The 20440-nt window shown below is 31.9% G+C and overlaps 1 protein-coding gene across 3 annotated transcripts in view; it reads right to left on the reverse strand.

The window, feature by feature from the left end:
* LOC145293237 (uncharacterized) overlaps nucleotides 1-20440 on the reverse strand; it is a 284727-nt gene that overhangs the window by 7531 nt on the left and 256756 nt on the right. For all 3 annotated transcript variants that reach the window (XM_080139807.1, XM_080139806.1, XM_080139805.1), the window contains 7 exons: nucleotides 19478-19594; nucleotides 15277-15494; nucleotides 12850-12945; nucleotides 9965-10161; nucleotides 9562-9675; nucleotides 3887-3967; nucleotides 2-85 (listed from right to left, as the gene is read on the reverse strand). In XM_080139807.1, the coding sequence (XP_079995933.1) occupies nucleotides 2-85; nucleotides 3887-3967; nucleotides 9562-9675; nucleotides 9965-10161; nucleotides 12850-12945; nucleotides 15277-15494; nucleotides 19478-19594 (907 nt within the window). The remainder of the gene's footprint in view (nucleotide 1; nucleotides 86-3886; nucleotides 3968-9561; nucleotides 9676-9964; nucleotides 10162-12849; nucleotides 12946-15276; nucleotides 15495-19477; nucleotides 19595-20440) is intronic.

A 20440-nucleotide genomic window follows, 5' to 3' on the forward strand; every position in this document is an offset into this window, starting at 1 on the left:
CCTTCAAAACATTCTCTGTCACAATTCTTGGCATTTATCACAGAATCCAATAGTTTACTCAGAACCTGCAAGTTACTTTGATCACCTGAAGAGGAAAAAAAAAAGATTATATTTATCTTATTTAGTTGCAACACATATCTGTTACAATCTTTACATTATTATGAAGTTTAGGAATAAAGGTTTCATTAGAGGTTTGTTTCTAAACTAACAAAGTCCTAACCATAACATTTGACCTTGAAAAATAGTGAGTACCATCCCAAGGTCAGAAACCATCATATCAGGTTTGTTCATGACCAGTTCAGTGGTGTGGGCTGTAGGAGAGTGTGTGTGTTTGTGTTTGTGCTATGACCTTGACCGTAACCTTGAAAAATGGTGTGCATCATCCCTAGGTGGTAGACCATCATCATGCCAAGTTTGGATATGATCTGTCCAGTGGTGCGGGCTGTAGGAGAGTTGTACACAGACACACGAACGCTACTATATATATAGATTTGCTGGAAATGGAGAAAAACTTTTCAATATATATTATATGGTTCATTCGGATTTTCTCATCTTGATCATTATTCTAACATTGTCCGACCTTATAAAAGTATAATTTGACGATGGCTCTTAGTGAATAATAGCTGAATTCTATAATTCCTTAATAAGAGTGATTGTTGGAAGATGCCTGAAGAAGAATGGAGATTACATAAGCGAAAATACGAGAATAATAATCAAGAATGAGAAAGTTCTTTATTGTAGTGAAACCTGGCAGGTGACAAAAAAAAAAAAAAAAAAAAAAAAAAAAACTACTTTTTTTTTTTTGCATTGCTTATTGTTGAAATTGATATCTATTGAATTGCCCGAGCACAATTAATTAAATATTTCTGCAATATGACGTAAAATATGTATTTCCATGATTTAATGGAAAAAATGATTTTGCCGTGTATGTTTTGTCACGTGCGCCGTAAACACAAGGAAAATAACTCGTAGTTCGAGTTAGCCTAAATTTTTGAGTTTTCAATATATGCACTCTTCATTTTATTATTCATTAGTTATTTAAACTAAAATTACTAATTTCTTTGAAAACTATTTTCTTCAAAAATTATTTGTTTTTCATAATTTTTAGATATTTTCATTACTGTGACATGACAATTTCGACGATACCATTGGTTTCACCTGAAATTCAATATTTTAATTTTCAAATTCTGCTACAATAACAGAAAACCGATGAGAACACTAATCCAAACAATCCAATACATTAGCAATCCTCATCTCAAAAGTTCCTTATGAATAACAGCCTGTGTGCCGGCACTGCCCGGTTGTTTGGAGAAGTGTTAAAAAAAAAAAAAAAAAAAAAATAAAAAAGTGGTAGTATGCAGGCAAACGTGAACCCGTATTGCGAAGGAGGAAAAGAAAGTGAAAAAAAAGTGATGTATTAGCTATTGTGCCCATCACCAAACCGGAAGTGATGTAGGTTTAAATTAAGGCTAGACAATCGAAAATAGGCGATGACTTTTGAAAATATCGGCAAAAAAAAGCGATCCCTCCCTATAGAAAAGGGCCCAGTTGAGGATGAAGGAATTTATATTTTTGGCCAATTTTTCAATATTTGTCGTCCGAAGTGTCGAGCTTCAAAATGATACCAATCTCGTGAAAATCCATTGCCTCTGTCAAGAATTTTTGCAACATAAACATACATACATTTAAACAGACAGGTGAGATTTATATTATAGATGTTTTTCAAAATAATGATCAGGATTTATTCATATTCCTAAGGCATTTTTCCCTATACTTTAATCATATCTTAGTTCTTGAATCGAGTTATGCTTGCAGAAAATCATTTCAATTGTGTTCTAAATCAGCTATGATGTTAATTTAACAGAAGAAATTCCCAATTTTCACTTAGTGTTAAATACGTAGAAATCTTTTCTAGTATTTCTTAATGTCTCTGAAAATTTTTGTGTTGCCATCTAAATTAGATGTTCAGACACCATAATCACAATTAGATAGCAGACGAAATTAAATCTTTATTTCTATAAAGTTTTTAATTCTATATTATCCTTACAATATACAGGGCATCCCAATAAAATGTATGCACCCTTTAAATGACCATAAAACAAACATCTAATCTTCTAATATATAAATCTCACCTGTCAGTGTGTGTGTGTGCACGCATGTATGTATGTATGTATGTCTCACTAAAACTGATACACGCGACCAACATTGACAAAATTGGCATCGTTTAAAATCTTAGTCTCTTGGCTGACAAATATCGAAAAATTGGCCCAAAATCACTAATTCTTTCACCTTCCACTGAGGCGTTTTTTTTACGAGGGGGAGAGTCACTTTTTTCGTTGACATTTTTGCAAAGTCATCATATGTCTTGCAATGACTAAACTTAATTGGCAGTGACATTGTATGTCACAGTGGGTGCGGCGACAAAACGGTTTGCTTTTTTTTTTTTCACTTTCTTTTCCTCTTAGCATTACAGGTTCAAGCCTGCCTGCCTGTCTGCCTACTTACTTTTTTGTGCTTGCACGGGTACTCGCTATTTAAAAAAAAATAAATTTTTTAAACATTTTTTTTTAAGGCTCAGTTGATCAATATCCTTACAATAAAATTTCTCCACATCTGAGCAACGCCGGGTACCCCCGCGAGTTTATTATAATAAAGAAAACTTTCATAAACCAAAATACTGTGAACAAATAGAAACAGCTAATTATAGAAAGTGTTAGCGAATGTGGTCCATGAACAGCTGACAACGCTCACTGATGGAATCCAAAATTTTGAAACTCCTGTCTCTCTAACTGCTTGGCGAACAGATTTTCTAGACGATTGGTGAAATCTCAATAACTCCTCTTGCTTTTTTAAGGCTGATTGAGTGGTTTTTATGGACATCTTTAACTGTTCCTTTTTATTCAAACTTATCTCGAAACAAGTAATTGTGAGTCTTGTTGATGTATCTGAAACATCTTTGCACTTATGTTCTCGGTTTTCCAGTAACAACTTAGAATTTTGTTTTTTTCTGAAATTTAGTCTTGGTTTAGCTATTGTTTACACCTGATAAAATTTTTAATAAATGTTGGAGTTATGGATGTATACATTTTATTGGGATACTGTGTGTGTGTGTGTGTGTGTGTGTGTATATATTTTTCTTTTTTCCTTATAGATATAATATATATATATATATAAAAAAAAAAAAAACTTTTCTTAGGTAAGATATTTTAATAAAATCTTTTTATGGAAATCGCTCCACTTTTCAGTTTTGGTTGTTGAAAGAAAAAAACAAAAGCTTTAAAGGTCAAAAACTAGCCAACACTAAATGGCTAAATTCTAATCCAGAAAACAGCAATTCTTCCTCATTGTCTTGCTTATGGGATGCTAAAACCAAAAGACAAAATAAGGGAAGTACGAGTTATGAGGTTGTTGAAAGTAAAGCCAAATGCCACTTTCTACTCTCCAATAAATATTTTTTTTTAAAATTTTATTTTGTTCTAGCTGAGGATGGGGCATCCTATGAAATACCAGATATTTACTTGCTATTTCATACATTCTAACAGACCTTTTTAAGATTCTTACCATTCCAATTTTTGTGAATCTCTTGCACTTGGTTCACCGGGTATATTTGTCAGTTTTAATTGTTTTCATGAGTCCAGTTTGTCTTATAATTACTGAAATGATGGAGATCTAAGATTCCAGTTTCTGAATGAAATCAAAACTGAATCAACAATTGACGTGAAGTAATCCTTTGGCTCATGGTTAAATCTAATATAAACGCATGCAAATGGAAAAAGTTAATGTGAAGCAAGCTTTACTCAACTCATGTTTTGGCAAAATTGATTCTCAGCTAAACACGTGTTTAGAAAAAAGCCCCCCCCCCCCCAAATGTGTAAGAGAAACTTACATTCAGCATTTTCTGAAGCTCGCATCTGTTCATTTTTGAGTCCAACATTTTCTTTTTCTTCACAACTTTTAATACCACCATCTGAAAACGAACGTACAAGAAAAAGATCAATATTATGTCATGCATAAAAATGTCTTGAATAAAAGAAAAAGAAAAAAAAAGAAAAAAAAAGAAAAAAAAAAAAAAAAGAAAAGAAAAAAAAAGAAAAGGAAAAAAAGAAAAAGAAAAAAAAGAAAAAGAAAAAAAAGAAAAAGAAAAAGAAAAAAAAAAAAGAAAAAAAAAAAAAAGAAAAAGAAAAAAAAGAAAAAGAAAAAGAAAAAAAAGAAAAAGAAAAAGAAAAAGAAAGAAAAAGAAAAAAAAGAAAAAGAAAAAGAAAAAAAAAAAAGAAAAAGAAAAAGAAAAAAAAGAAAAAGAAAAAAAGAAAAAGAAAAAAAAGAAAAAGAAAAAAAAAGAAAAAGAAAAAAAAGAAAAAAAAAGAAAAAAAAAGAAAAAAAAAGAAAAGAAAAAAAGAAAAGAAAAAAAAGAAAAGAAAAAAAAGAAAAGAAAAAGAAAAGAAAAAAGATTTTTTTTTAGAACTATTTACTTTGTGTTTTACATGTCACACATATTTCACATAAAAGGAAGACACGGCAACAGTCAGAAAATGTACGCAACAGATAAACATAGCATAACACAATAGCTTTGTTACTTAATATCATTCGTGAACAATTCCTCCCTCCATTAAAGCCTACATTATCTTGGTGTACATGATGGAAAATTAAGATCCGTATATTTTCATTGTACAGATATGAAATCCTGATTGGTGCAAGATAGACCCAAATCCACGCCCGACTCGATCAAAAAATTCCCACGCCCGACCCCCCCCTCTAAATTAATAAACGTAATTAAAATAACATACATATAAAAATATTCTTTCCAGTTTTGTCACTTCAAATTATTGATTTGAGGTGTTAGCAGAGCACAAAGTAGTTTTGAGGAGATTACATCACTTGCACGTCTAGATAATATTCTAATTAATTGCATGACATCATAATATTACCGATTAATACTTAATTTTGTCAACTAAAATTAGTTTAAATTAAATATGGAAGCAACTTATTAAAGTCAGGTCAAGATAATTTTGAATGAAAAATATAGAAACACACGTTTGTTATTTAAGATTGGTTATTTGTGAGTGAAAGGATTCTTAAAATAATTTGAATTCTCATATCTCTTACAAATGTTTCACCCATGAGGTTTCAGAGGATTGCTGTTGAAGTATCAAAAGAAAATACTGAAAAGTCATTTACACATTTATGAACTTTTAATGGTCAAGTGATAATCCCAAATCTGTAGATTGAAAGTTAAAAAAAACAAAAACAAAAAAAAACTTAGAATCTAATCAGCTAATACGCACAAGAGATTGGTTAATCAAAGAAAAGAGTTCATCCCTAATTTGGGGATATCTGTTTGGATTAAATTAATCATGTGACTAAAATGATAGTTTTGGATGAGAGATCTTTCTGAAGTGGAAAACAGTAGCGGAATGGAAATGAACAAAGATGAAAGAAAAAAAAAAAGGTTTTAAGACTTTCATATGTTTTAGTGGGAGAATGGACTTACCCTGTTAATCCATATAAAACTGTGTGTGTGTGTGTGTGTGTGTGTCCTTATAAGGATAAAGAACCTATATAAATTCTAGAAGTACTTTTATGTAATGTAGAATTTAGCGGGATAAACAATGGAAGTGTTCTTGAATCTCTTCAGTGCACCCCTTATGAGGGAGGAGGGGGTGTCTTAGGATACAAGAGCATTATCCCATAAAACTTTAAATATATCCTAGTTTGATAAAATTTTAAATCACATGTATGAAATTCTCTGGGAAAGACAATGGAAATTGTCTGAATCTGTACATTATTCATGTGCCCCCCCCCACACACCTCTAAGTTACCCACGGAGACAGAACCTCCTTAAAACTTGTAATATATCCAATTTTGATGAAATTTATATCGTATGTATAAAATCATAAAATTAAAGTTTGTTTAACCAGTATATTGACCTTCTTCGAGTCATTTCATACTGTATATAAAATTTTAATTTTTACATGATTTTGGAGTTGATTTTCGCTGAGTATATATTAGAGGAATGCTTTAATCTAATTTGTGATTTAATGGTATTTATATTTCATGGTAAAAATTTGCTCTTTTTAGGAATAGAATGAGTTTTCTTTTAAGTTTGTGGCCTTGTAGTGTTGACGAATTTGTGTGAGGTCATAGTAGTCAAGTAAAATGTTTCACCGTATAAGGTTTGTGACATGGTATACATTTGGGGAGGAGTCTCCACTTTTTACTATAAAGGAGCGAGTTATGTATGCATGTCATATCTGGATACATAAGACTACTTTAAATGATTTTCTGGGATATAGTAGTTTTTTTTTTTTTTTTTTTTTTTTTAAATATAGGCGTGATTTGGAAGAGTTTGTTGCTTTGGCAATTGTTTCAGAATTCGCCATTTCTTTGTAATAAAATTGTTTATTGGAGGTTTGTAGTCCGTGTATGGGACCTTTAGGTCACTTATTTGGAGTTTTAGGGAATTTTTGGCCACCATATCAACTTTTTCATTTCCACGGAAACCAAAGTGACTAGGAATCCAACATAAGAAAATTTTGTGTTGTATGATAGAATGGATGCTTTGTAAAAGTTTGATTAGTAAGGGATTGTTCAATTTTTGATTTTTTAATGATTCACGTACTGATAATGAGTCTACAAATATAAATTTCTTGGAGTTTTTGTTAGTGATAATATCTAGAGCCAAGTTTATGGCTGTAATTTCTGCACTATAGATTGAGAAATTATTTGGTAACCTTTTCTGCTGAAATAGTTTTTCCTGAAATAGCGGCACATCCCATTTTGTTTTGATCTTTGGAACCATCCATGTCCACTTTGGGTAAGAATCTAGAAGGTTTACTTTTTCTCTGTAGTTTGAGAGGTGAGTGTTGGATTTACTATATATTGTCAAGTCTAGTATGACTTTAGGTTGATTTAACAGCCAGGGTGGGAGTTCTGTGAAATTTCCCTCTTGAATGCTGGTTTGATCTATTGAGTTTTATCGTTTCTTCCATGTAAAGATCAAAGAGTTTAATTGCATTTTCTTTTTTTTTTTTTAATAGATGTGTATAGTTGGGATTGAAAGTGCATTAATAGGCAGAATTTTTTCGGTTTGATTTGAGTTTTAGATAATATTGTAAGCCTGATTTTTTATATCTCAATTTTAGTGGGAGTTCATAGGTTTAAGCCTATAGGCTTTCTATCGGGGAGGTTTTGAATGCCCCCCCCCCAAGGCAAGTTTTAATCCTGTGTGATGGATGAAGTCCAGAGTTATAAGATAACCTTTTCTAGTTAAACCATATATAAAGCTTCCATAGTCTAGTTTGGCTCTTATTAGGGTTCAATATAATTTTAGGAGTGATGAGTAGTCTGATCCCAACTCAGTATTTGCTATAATCCTTAATAATCTCAGTTTTAAAACATTTGTTTTTAAATATTTTAAGTAAGGGATGAAAGTTTTGTGAAAAATAAGTCCTAGAATTTTATGTTTAAAACTTCTATCAGATAGAAGATCTTTTATCAGGATTGGTAGTCTGCCCTTTAACCCATTGTATTGGTCTGTTATCATAAGCAGTTTTCTACAAAAAAAAAAGAAAAAAAAAGATAGCTATTGCATGTTCTTTTTTTAATGAAAGCTTCTTTGATAAAGGTTTCTAATCGGATTATGTTGTCCATTGTTCCTCTTGTTTCTAAAACCACTTTGTATGTTGGCAATTGAACAGTGGTTTCCAGATACCAGTTCAGCCGTTTATTTATCATTCTTTCAAATGTTTTCTAAAGATAAATTGTCAATGCAATTGGTCTGAAATCTTGTGAATATGAACAATTTTTCTCCGGATGGGGATAATGTAAAATGAAAGTGGGCCCAGAGTCTATCCTCTGTATGCCAAATTGCACACACTCTGTTTAAGTGACCCACCGGGAACAGAATCTCTTTAAAACTTCAAATACGTGTATCCAATTTTAATGAAACCTCAACTATATGTACATAGGAGTTTTCCAACATTTTAACTTCTGACTATATTAGAGGACAACACTAGAAGGGAGAATCAGTAAATTGGTTTTTCTGCTCGCTAAGTTATAAAATAAATATTTTAGACAAAATATTACATATTCGGATCAGTAAGACTATTGTTCTCATCTCGAGTTTTATTCTCACAACGTTTCAGTTCACGTAACCTTTGACTTTCCTCAGGTGTACCTTGTCAAACTTGGGGAATCCGGATAGAAACCACCATTTAATCCATGAAGAGTAGCATGTTCTTGTTCTATCAGCCATAACCGGGTAGACAACTTAACTTGCAATTGTATTAGTACTATGTGTACCAAGGATTTAACTTTCAGAAGAGTTTCACTTAGAAGTGAATTTTATTTCATACTTTATTACACCACACGAGTCTTTTTTTAAAATTTTTTTTTACATTATCAAGTCCCGGAGGCCACTCGGGGATAAGGATTATTGCGTGTACAGTAATCAATGGGATAATATTGTAGTAATCGCTAGTAATGGAGATCTGATAAAGTGTCTTACTTAAGGGGGCAGTTTATCAGGAATTTGTTTATGTTGGACTTGAAGACATCCAAGTTGCAGTCAGGTGGGAAACAGGCAAGCGGTAGAGAGGTCCACAGGCATGCACTTCTAAGAAAGAAGTTTTGTTCATGGAATTCACGTTTTGATTTAGGCACAGACAAAGAGTGGGGAAAATTGTTGACAGTGGTTTCAGCTAGACGGAAGGAAATAACGATAAAACCTTGTGTCCTTGTGGACAATTCTAGAACGAATTTTGGGAGTCTTGAACCTATTCTTGTTTTTAAATGTACAATTTTACTAAATATTTGACTAAAATAAGATACAACTGAAGATCATATTTTACATTGTTCGAAACGTTAGAATAAACCTTACGATAAGAACATTAGTTTGAATAATCCAAATATGAATTATTCCTCATCTCAAAAACTCAAACATAAAATGTCATTTCATGTATGCAAACATTAGTTTGCTTACAAACCAAGTCAAACAAAGCAACTTACTAACAAATCAAGACAATGGCAGCCAGTCTCTAATACACCATGATGTTCAACATATTAACCAAGTTTTTAAGAGTTTTTAAATTTCGCGTTCACCCCAGACTAGGCATATCATCACTTGGACGTAAAGGTTACTATTTCGGACTATGTTTAGGGTAGATAAGCAAGAGTCGGTTTACGTTACATTTAAACTTCTGTATGACAGAACAGTCAAGGCAACAGGTAACAGGGAAGGAATTCCAAAATCTAGCAGTCTGAGGCAAGAAGCTATTAGAGTAGGAGGCTTGCCTGCATCTATGGACCTCTATAGTGAAGGGTGTGGTCTGTCGGAGGTATATACATCAAGAGGTACAAGTGCGACGAGTTCATCAAAGCACATTTCATTAAAATTAATCCAAAATCATACAAAGAAAATCGTCTCTTAAAAAAAAAAAAAAAAAAAAAAAAAAAAAAAATACGTTAACATGTGCTGCCCCAGGAAAATATGTCTGCAATCTTATCTGGAAATTAAACAACCAGAGCAAGTAAAATATTTTGATTTTTCAACACAAAAAAACTCACCTTGTAATTTGACATTGGCCAAAGGCTTGCGAACATCCACTTCTTGTTTGCATAAAGTGTCAATTCTTGGTCGAATGGACAAACAACTGGCAGGCAAGCGCGATGGAATTGGTCCTAAATAGGAAAAACATTTTTATTTAAAAAAAAAAAACAAAAAAAAAAACAAAAAGACAAGATTTCTTGGAAGATGTATTAAGAGTGTGATTTAAAAAATTATTTAAAAAAATTTAAAATAGCAGTTTACAACTTGGGAGATTATGGATATAACTTTAAAGAAAAAAAGGTTTTAAAATTGATATCAAAATTAGATTAGTTTTAATGTGATACAAATTTTCCTAAAACTGAGGTCTACTTTGTAATTAAAAAAAAAAAAAAAAGAAAAAAAAGAAAAAAAGCTGCTTACCAGAGAAGAATTCATGTTTGATGATCTGATCCATTGAAGGGCGTTCAGCTGGATTAGCCTTCAACAATTTTTGGATCAAACTTCGAGCCTTCCAGCTGACATAGCTGGGAATGTCGTATTCATTCTTTTTGATTTTAGAGTAAGTTTCTTTCAAGGAACTTGTTTCAAAAGGAGGTTTGCCAACTAATAAAGTGTAACTGGTAAAAAAAAAAAATAAATAAATAAAAAAAAATATATATATATATATATATATATATATATATATATATATATATATATATACATACACATACATAAGCATCAAAATTATTTCCTAACAGAATACAAAGACGGTAACAGGAGTCATGCAAATGACTCAAGTAAAAAAAAAAAAAAAAAAAAAAAAAAAAAAATAATAATAAAAAACAAAAATGGAAGCAAATGTGCCAACTTTATCACAAGGTTTCAACCAGTTTCTTTTAAAGACTAAAAATCTGCTCTGCTTATGATGTTGAGAACTTTTGGATTCAGTACACAACATGCATCAAATTTACTATAAGTGAAAAATGTGGTAATGTCTTTCGTAAAACTCAGAATAGAGAACAAAATGTACAAGAAATAAATTTCCTTTAAACAAACATTCACGTAATACCTATCTTCATCTATGGAATGTGCAGATTTATGCCATTATCACCGTGTTAACTATTTTGTACTTAATCTCATTTTCTGGGCACCGCCAAGACTTAGTATATGCACGCTAAGTCTACTCGGTGTTGACTAGGATGCATTTAAGATATCTCTATTGTTATATACAACTGAGAGAATAATGCCTACCAGCCACTATCTTACAGTGTTGAAGATCCTTCAATATAGCAATTTGTCAAGACAAGCTGACATGAGGATACTCCCCCCTACAAGTAACCGCTGACCAAACAATCAAAATATTTGAAGCCCAAGTCTTTGACAAAGCTATAGACAAGTTCATATAAGGAATGGTACTTCAAACTAAATGAATTCTTGTCCTGGAATCTGATAAAACAAATGGACCACAAGAAAGATATAACAAAGTTAGATATTGTTGAATAAAGGAACTTGGAGATAGTGTGCACACAAATTCCAGGTTAGCAGAAAACAAAGAAAATATGTCGGGCTTGTACACATATATTGACCTCTGATGGAACAAAGAATTTTATCAATAGGACAATATTGTATAAATGCAAAAGAAACAACTACAAAAGAAAATACAAATTGATGCTTTCTGTATATATTGGTTAGGCTCTTAGGCTCATATGTGACAACATTGTGGGGAAACAGCCCTTGAAGCATCAAGATCCTACGTCTGATTGAAGACATGTTCGTCAGTTGACGTTAACTCGGTTTATTCTGAGCCACAATGTCGTAACCTGGCAACTCAACTGTCGCAAAACATATTTCCACTCTAAAACTGTCCGTAAACTAAATATATTAACCTCCATTGCTTAATCCTTTGTCCCAATCACTGCCATACTTTGATTAACAATACTATTTTAGTTTCCTTTGTGTTTCTTGGTGAATAACATCTTCCCCATTGTGTTTCTATCAACATTACTCCCTACAACCTTTGTTCTGCTGATAAACTTATTTCTCCTTTTTTTGTTATAATTTTTCATCTTTTTTTCTTTCTAACACTTGGGGGTAGGAAGAGACAACATTGATAATATCACATTTATAGCAGTTGACAATTGTGCCAAGACTTCAGGATAATTTCTATTACGATCTGATTTTGTCAAGGATTTGACCAACTCAATTTCTATTTCATCTGCAGTCTTTGATATCAATGTTCGAGGGATCTTCAACTTTACCCGTCCTTATCTTTTTCACCGCTTCATGTACAATTTATTTCTTAATTCTAACCCTAACCATTTCTTTCTGCATTCTCGTAACTCAAAACTTTTAAACTGTCGCAAAACTTATTGCCATTCCTAAAACTGTTCATAAACTAACTCTAAATATATTGCCATCTATTGTCCAGTCCAGTCCCCATCACTGTCACACTGATTAACAATCCCATTTTAATTTCCTTTGTGAACAACTTCCTCACCATTATCTTTCTATTAAACTTACTTCCTATAACCTTTATTCTGATAATCAAATTATTTCCGTTTTTTTTTTTTCTTACAGACATTTGGGGAGGGGGACGTTGACAGATAACTGAAGTTAAGCAACATCGAGCCTGGTTAGTACTAAAATGGGTGACTGTTTGGGAATTCCAGGTGCTGTATGTATGTGCTCTCTGTTTATCTTGGCATTATTTCGAGTCAATCTTGAGCCTCTCCTTGCCACTGGACCCAAGCAATGCCGATTCAGGAGAGGTGTGGTTGGAGATTGCGCAACCTTTGCCTCAGAAAGGTGTTCATTGTCTCTTGAGACTGAACAGAGACATTGACAATATATATATATATATATATATAAATAAATAAAAAGCTAATGAAGACCATTTGTAATATGATCTATCTTGGAACTATAAAATAAGATTCAAAATAAAATATCAAAAATTTGTTTATCAAATTACATTTTTAAAAGACAACCTTAGTTAATTGTGCAACCGTTTGAGTTCATTTTTTTTTTTTTTAAATAACTTCTGCTAGTTTTTATATTTGTAGCTTCATTTTCTTTTTCATCTTGTGCTAGTTTACAACTTATTTTTATTCAATTTGTGGAAGCCTGTTTGATCTTCAAGTTCTCTGCATTCTTGAATACTTTCAACATCGAGTAACGGTTTAATATGTGGGGGTGGGGGGAAGGAGTGAGGCCCATGTGGTGGGGGGAGGGAAGAGGGAGGCCCATAGGGGGTGGGTGGGGATGAAAGGCCCACCCACCTCAAAACAACGGTAATATATAAAAACAAAATGGAAAGCAGTACTTACACAATGCAACCAAGAGACCACACATCCACTTCAAAGCTGTGACCTTTTTTAGATAAAACCTCTGGCGCAATGTAATTAGGCGTACCACAGAGTGTCCTACAGAAAAAAAACAAAAACATGTGCTTAAATAACACAGCAAGGAATATATTAAATAAATCAAAATGTAATATTAACGTTATTTTATTAATGACTAGCAGGGTTACCCAATGTTGACCAGGGTAAAAGTAGCATTTCTGTTAAAAATTCAATCTCTTTACCTCTATCTTTCTTCTTTTTGACCCCCTTCCTCTGAACATACAATTCGCCTTCCTATAAATTCATCTAGGAATTGGTCAGCATAAGAGAACTCCAGCATCAAAAATCAGTTACTTCCTTTTAGATAGTACATGAAATGTCTGGAAAACAAACCCTTTCAGACAAGTTTTTCAGTTTAGGGTCAAAGAAAGAATATAGCAACTTTGCGGGTTTTTGTTTTGTAGTTTTAACTCGACATACTCACAAGTGTTTCCTTATATTATACAGAAGTTATCAAGTAAAAAGAAAAAATGCCACTATTTTTTGTTTTAAATAGTTCAATAATTGATGTTGAGTCCTACAATAATTAAACTTTTTGTATTGCAATAAGTTTTTATTTAAAATTAAATGTCATATGAAGCGACTATCTCCCATTCACTGGGTCTCCAGGTAGCCAATGTGAGAATGGTCTTCAGATATGGAGGTTAGCTGTGAATACTCACTAAGCAGTCCCGAACCAACTGACCAAGAAGATATTGACTTATATTCTAGCTAGGTATATCTCCACGTAATGCATACAGATAGATACCCGATGTAAAGTTTAGACTTGATGGGTGTCGGTGGCCATAAAAGTTGACCAACTTGGTCAAGTGCAGATGGACTTTGGTTGATGATAATGTTGAGCATTAAAAAGCATTGGACAAGGAAAAGGCATCTTTTGTAAAAGAAACCTTCATGGATATTTGTGTGTGCAGTTAGCCAATTACGTGGGCTCACCAGTGTGGATAATGCACTCACTGTAAATGTTACTCCCCCTCCAATACAAAGACCAATTACACAAAAACATTACACGTGTGACAATGTTTGTGTATTTACACCCAATCAAGAAGACGAAGCACGAATGAAACAAAAACCATAAAGCATCAAAATGAATTGGGCTAGGGTTCGTTTAAACATAGCAATATCCATAATTATATTTTTTATAGAAATTGCTCCAGACAAGATATGAAGCTACTCGGTATAAGGAGCTACAAAATACTTATGCAAAAACTAAAATAGTGTATGATATATAATTTATAGATAGACTCCAGCTCAAAATACAGCAATTCTTTTCCTTTTGTCAGAAACATTGCTGATAGCATGCGAGGACAAAAAAACAAAAAAAAATAAAAAAGAAGAGTTACAAGACTACTGAAAGTGAATCGAACATCCATTATTTCATATGCAATATATCGATGTTGGCATTCTATAGATATTCAGCATAAATGGAGACACCCTGATATTCTTGTTGATATTTTATTAAAACCGCAAAAGTATTCATCCAAGCTAGCAGCGACGCCTGGCGTAGCCAGATTGTAAAATACGCTTAAACACATTTTTATTTTTGCAGATTTCGTATATTATAGAGTTAAAGTTCTATTGATTTTTATATATTATAAAGTTGCGGTTTCAAAAAGATAATATACCTATATGACATGGGTTCATCAGCTTGAATCGAAAAGAATCCCAAATTTGTGATTAACTTTAGTTCCTTCAGCTATAATCGAAACCAAAACTCTTCTTGATAAAATTATTATTATTAGAATTCTTGATAAAATTATTAAAAAAAAGAAAACCAACAAAAACAAAAAACAACCCAGATTATTGGAGTACCATTAGCTATAATCGAAACCAAAATTATGAAGAATACTTAGTAAAATTATTTATAAAAAAATTAAAGACTTGAATGCCAGCAGCTATAATCGAAACTAAAACTTATGAAGACTTCTTGGTAAAATTATTTATTACAATTTATAAATTAAATAAATTAAAATAAAATAAAATAAAATTAAATTAAATTAAAATTTATTTATTATAATTTATTAAAATTGTTATGCAAGTACATAACAATTAAACGACCCGGATGTAAGCGCGACACAGAAAATAACACACGCTATCGTATTAATATTTAGATGGTTTAGTATAAACAAGTTTGGGCACAATTAAACTTATATAGAAAAATCAAACATGTGAATTTTTTAAATTCTGAAAATTTAATATTTGAATCCAAAGATTTTTTTTTTTTTCTTAAATGAGCAATTGCCGTCATTTAATTTCACCTAATGTTAAAAAAATAATTTATTCTAAGATTGCAAAGTAATCAGACCATTTAACAAGTAAAGGGTAAAAAAGTGACGTCGTTCGGAAACTCACCTTTTACGTTCACCTTCAAAGTCCAAAGTCGTTGCAAGACCAAAGTCTCCTATTTTGACATCCAGATCTTCTCCAAGAAAGAGATTTCCAAGTTTCAAATCCCGATGGATTACTTTACGATTATGCAAATACTGACAAGCTTCCACCACCTGTTTGACAAAATATTGAGTCTCGGGCTCGGTGATGGCCCTTCGCCGTTTGTGCATTTCCATTAATGACTGGAGAGAGAGAGAAAAAAAAAAAAAACAATCCCATAATTGCAAAACAGTTAGATTAAAAAAATAAAGTAAAACCAAAATAAACGTGTGTGTGTGTTGATTTAAAATTTGTAGTTTCAGGCCAGTCTAATATCAAATTATATAATTTTAAATATATAGCAGGAATCATATTTCCAACAGAGCTCAATATACAAGATTATAAGGTAACTTTTCTAGCAGAACACACGCACAATTTCAAAATATTTAAAACAAGCAGGACCCATTTCCGGTGTTGCCCAGGATAATATAAACATTTAAAATTCTATGATTAAAACATTTCAGAAAAATGGAATTTAAATCATTTTAATGTTTTAAAAATTAATTATTTTCTAGAATGTTTTTTTTCATTGCAATTCAACAAATTATCGTATATATTAATGAATTTTTTTTTTTTGTATCAAAACATAATATTGAACTTATTTGCATTTTTATACACAAATTAATGGTAAACATAAAAAAAATAAATGTAACCTTAGCATATATAATGTTAACATTTAAAAGGATTTTAATATATTTTATTCGGATTGCATAAAAAGAAATATGGATGTTCCTATTTACAATGCCTCTCCATGAGACAGAGTTAGACACCAGGGTCATTTTTTAACGTGGAGAAAAGGAACAAAAATAAAAATTGTCTCATCAGTCGTGATGGATTTCTCCTCCACTGACAGAACAAGAAATTGAAGTGCATCATCTGAAAAACAGATACTACACTCTGATCTTGTCCCGAAGGCCAAGTACGGTTGTTGTAAATATGGATGTTATCAGGTCCAAAAAATATTTCCTGTCATTTTTCGAAAACCTGCAGGTTACATATAAATTAATCCAAAATTCAATAAGCATAAAATTTTTTTTCTAAAAATCTGACCATTAGTTGATTTTTGGTAGATTTATAATATGCATGTCTGCACATTAAAAGTGGCCACTATATAAGAGCATTGTTTTAATAATGTAAACACATTTTAAAAAAAGTTTCTTATTATTCAGAGGGTAACTGATTTTTGATGGCGGTTTATTTTAAGCTTCTTTCGAATTGTACAAAGGTTATAATTATACGGTGCTCTTTAGAGGTATCTCAGGAAAAAGAGCAATTCTGGCAAGCTAGAAAAACTGTAATTATGGATTAAATATGGATTTAAAACAGACTAGCAGAGTGACCTGAAATTGCCCAGGATTGAATTATGATCAAATATTTCACTCATATTTTTATTGCCATCGAAATCAGTTAATTCACCCATTTTTCAGTCAGAGATTGATTGCCTGCTCTAGTTAGGCATCCATCGCGGTGCACGGAGAGGAAGCTTAACATGCCATTCACAGTGGCTTAGTTCACAATACATTGTAGTCTACATTGCACTGTAGTAAACCTACTGCTGATTTTATAAAATTTTTTATATATTGGCTTGCATTAAAGTTTAAAATGCAAAAGTCAAGTATCATACTTCAATTGTGCTCTAAACAGAAACATTCATTTCGAATGCACCCCTGTCATATCAAAGAACCTACTGTTGATTTTATGTCGAGCCTTTCGGCTTGTGTGGTAATAAAACTTCTCAAATGCACTTGTGATATTAGGCTGTGTAAGGTGTTAACTTCAGTCAAAATTGATTGTTCCTTGTTTCATTGGTTGATTTCGATTATCGATACTTATCGAAGATATTCAGATACAAAACCTACCCAAGAACACTGCCAGATACAAAGTACCTTCATGTAAAATTTAATAAAAATCGGCCCAGTCGTTTTTGGGTCTACAGGGAAGAACTATGAAAATGTTTGTGTGTGTGTGTGTCTGCCAAAAACTAACACACGCGACAGATCCTCATGAGATCTGTATTGTTTTCAAGCTTGATCCTTCGGATGACAAATATAAACAAAATTGACCCAAAACATTCATTCTTTCACCCTCAACTGGGCAGTTTTGTACAAGGAGGGGAGGGGTCAGTTTTTGCGTCAACATTTTCACAAAGTCATTGTCTCGGTTGGATTGACTATGCTTAATTTGAACGCTTTTGACTTCCGGTCGCGTTATGGAGACATCGGCTAAGACGTCACGTTTTTTAAAACTTTTTTCCCCCCTTTGCGTTACGAGTTTGAGCCTGTCTGCCTACTACATTTTTTTTTTTTTTTTTTTTTTGACACCACCTCTTTCCACCCACCCAGGCTGCCTACTGTTATTTTGATCCCTCCCCCTCCCTTCAACTACCACTTTTTTTTTTTCTCTCTCAGAGTTCTTTATTACACCACCTACATACACTCGGACACCCACACTAGTTTATTTGAAAGAATAAATTTTCATTTGCTCCAAAGCAATACTAAATATGTGGAAAGAATTGTCTGAAAATAATGGGATGGGTTCACGAGTCTAATTGCAGGCGTTTTCTTTTTGTAAAGCCCCAAATGTTTTCGGACAAGGGAAAAAGGTAATCATACGTACTGTTCTGAAATAGTAACATTAAAATTTAGAAATCCATTCATAACATGCGGAGGGTGAAAGGTATATAACTATTTGGTGTGTTCTAACAAATTAATAAGCAAAATATATAGTCTAAATTTAATGTAAAATGAAAAGCATAAAAATTTTTTAAATTAAAAAAAAAAAAAGAAGACTAGCAGGGTCTGTATTCTGTAAGGTTCGTAATAAAAAACAGAAGACAAATAAAATCAGAGCGAAATCTGTCAACGTTCTATAATTTAATGTAATAACCTTTTTTTTTGCTTACCAGTAAATAGAATGTTGTATACATTTATTTCATTGTAGGTATGGTTTTGCTATGTGAAGCCGTCCATTTTAGTATAAGTTGAGCTGTTTATTTTTATGATCTCCTATTCCATAGTTTTGTTCAATTCTATCATTCCATCAAACCAGTAAGAATTAAGGGACTTCTAATCGTGTCTGCATAAAATAGTAACATGTAGAATGTCCAAGAATAAAATGGTTACATGCGAAAAAAGTTAACCTCTGAATAAAACTAAGCGGTGATTTCGGGTTCCTTGGGAGGAGTAAATTTAATGAGTGAAATATTTGCTACTACCTGTGTGAGATTACATATCTGAGAGAGTGAGGCATAGAAGGCAAATTATAATTATTAAATGGTGAAATGTGCGTATTCTTGCTTGAAAACACGCAGTATTTGCTGGAAATGGCCAGTCAGAGATTCGCACAGGAATTTCAGCATTGTTTGCCTATACTGTCAAAAGTAACTCTGAAATAGATTTCTTTTTATTTTATAGAGAAGACAATCAGCATTCAATTAGCAAAATGATTTCTCTATTTAAACTTTATAAAGTTTTTTGGAATTTGGTTCATAATCAAACATTTTGAAAAAATTTTTTTTTACATCAATTATTTTAGCCAAACATATGCCAGTATATAAAACAGACAATACAAACACAAGTTTTTATATATTTACAGGGTAGAGTGCCCAATATCAGTGATAGAGCTTATTTAGATGCAAGTTTTGTGAGTCAACAGCAGGATGACAGTTTCTTGCTTGATATTCTAAAAACTGTCTGATGAAGGCGATAAACTATTATCTATCTCTGACGGAAGGTGACAGCGATCTAGTGGGTGTTCCAAGTTCGAATTCAGTTCATTCCACAAAATCACTAATTTAGAATGTTAGCGACCTATTCATGGTCCCTCCTGTAAATACCAGAGGTCTTTCTAGAAAGGATTCTGACTAGAAAATTATCGGGGAAACCAATGCCAACAATAGAATATTTGGCTTCATATATGATTATGATGATTATGACCCACCATTGGCAATTAATTCCATGCTTGCAAGCACAATTTATTGCACACAAAATTGGCTATTAAATTCGGACAAATTTTTTCTTTTCTATATGCTATGTTTTTAGTAAAATCAAAAATTTTTTTGTAAAAAATCACTGATAAAGACTTAAACCTGGATATACACATGGATGACAGGTCAACTTAGACTTACCCTTCGTCGGCAAAGTTCCAGCAAGATGTAAATGAAATGGTCATCCTCAAAGAAGCAGAAAAAGTTCACAACATTTTTATGACACAAAGATCGATGAATGCTGATTTCTTGAAACATCTGTGGAAAAAAGTAAGAGAAGCGTTGATGATTGAGAATTTAATTTTTTTTTTTTTTTTTTAAATGACAAAATAAGGATCTACATGTTTCTTTTACCAATGGCAAAACAGATTAGATGGCTATTTTTTTAATTTTAATTTTTGGATCTCATCCTAGCTTGAGAGATCACTGAAGATCTGTAAGGTGCTAGAAAAAGATCAGCACATTTTTTGATATATAATATATATATATATATATATATATATATATATATAGGGATGAAGTGGGGAATGTGGACCTCAATCAACTTCAATGTGGAAAAAAAAAAAAAAAAAAAAAAAAAAAGACATGTTTCAGTCAACACTGGTTTGACCTTGACCTTCGAACATACATTGTCTCTAAACAAGAATGCGTTTTTATATATGTTGCGGTATGCAATTAAAGTTTGGGTTGATATTTTTATTAAAAATGATTAAAAACGAGTTATATTATTTGCAACCAAGAGTTATTTTTATGTAGAGTGTATTTACATATTTAGAAAACTTTAATTTTTGAACAGATTGTCTTCTGAAATCAAAGAATGCACAATATCTTTGAAAACGGTTCTATCCATTTGTTACAGTATTAAATTTTTTTTTTCAAATCTCGTACAATTTTGACTTATATTTTTTGTTATTTAATAAACTGATCATATGACTAGTATTATGAGATTAAATTAATATTTTTAAGTATTTAAAAATATTAATTGTTGCTAAAGTTAATGCTTTAAAGAATTAAATATTTAATTGTATTAAATGCACACAGAAAAAAAACTGCTTTTATTATGCATAACAATTGGGTCAGTCTAGAAGAATTTTTCCTTCACTA

Source organism: Euprymna scolopes, chromosome 14 (assembly GCF_053919585.1).
Source record: "Euprymna scolopes isolate OS-2025 chromosome 14, ASM5391958v1, whole genome shotgun sequence".
Taxonomy (NCBI): domain Eukaryota; kingdom Metazoa; phylum Mollusca; class Cephalopoda; order Sepiida; family Sepiolidae; genus Euprymna; species Euprymna scolopes.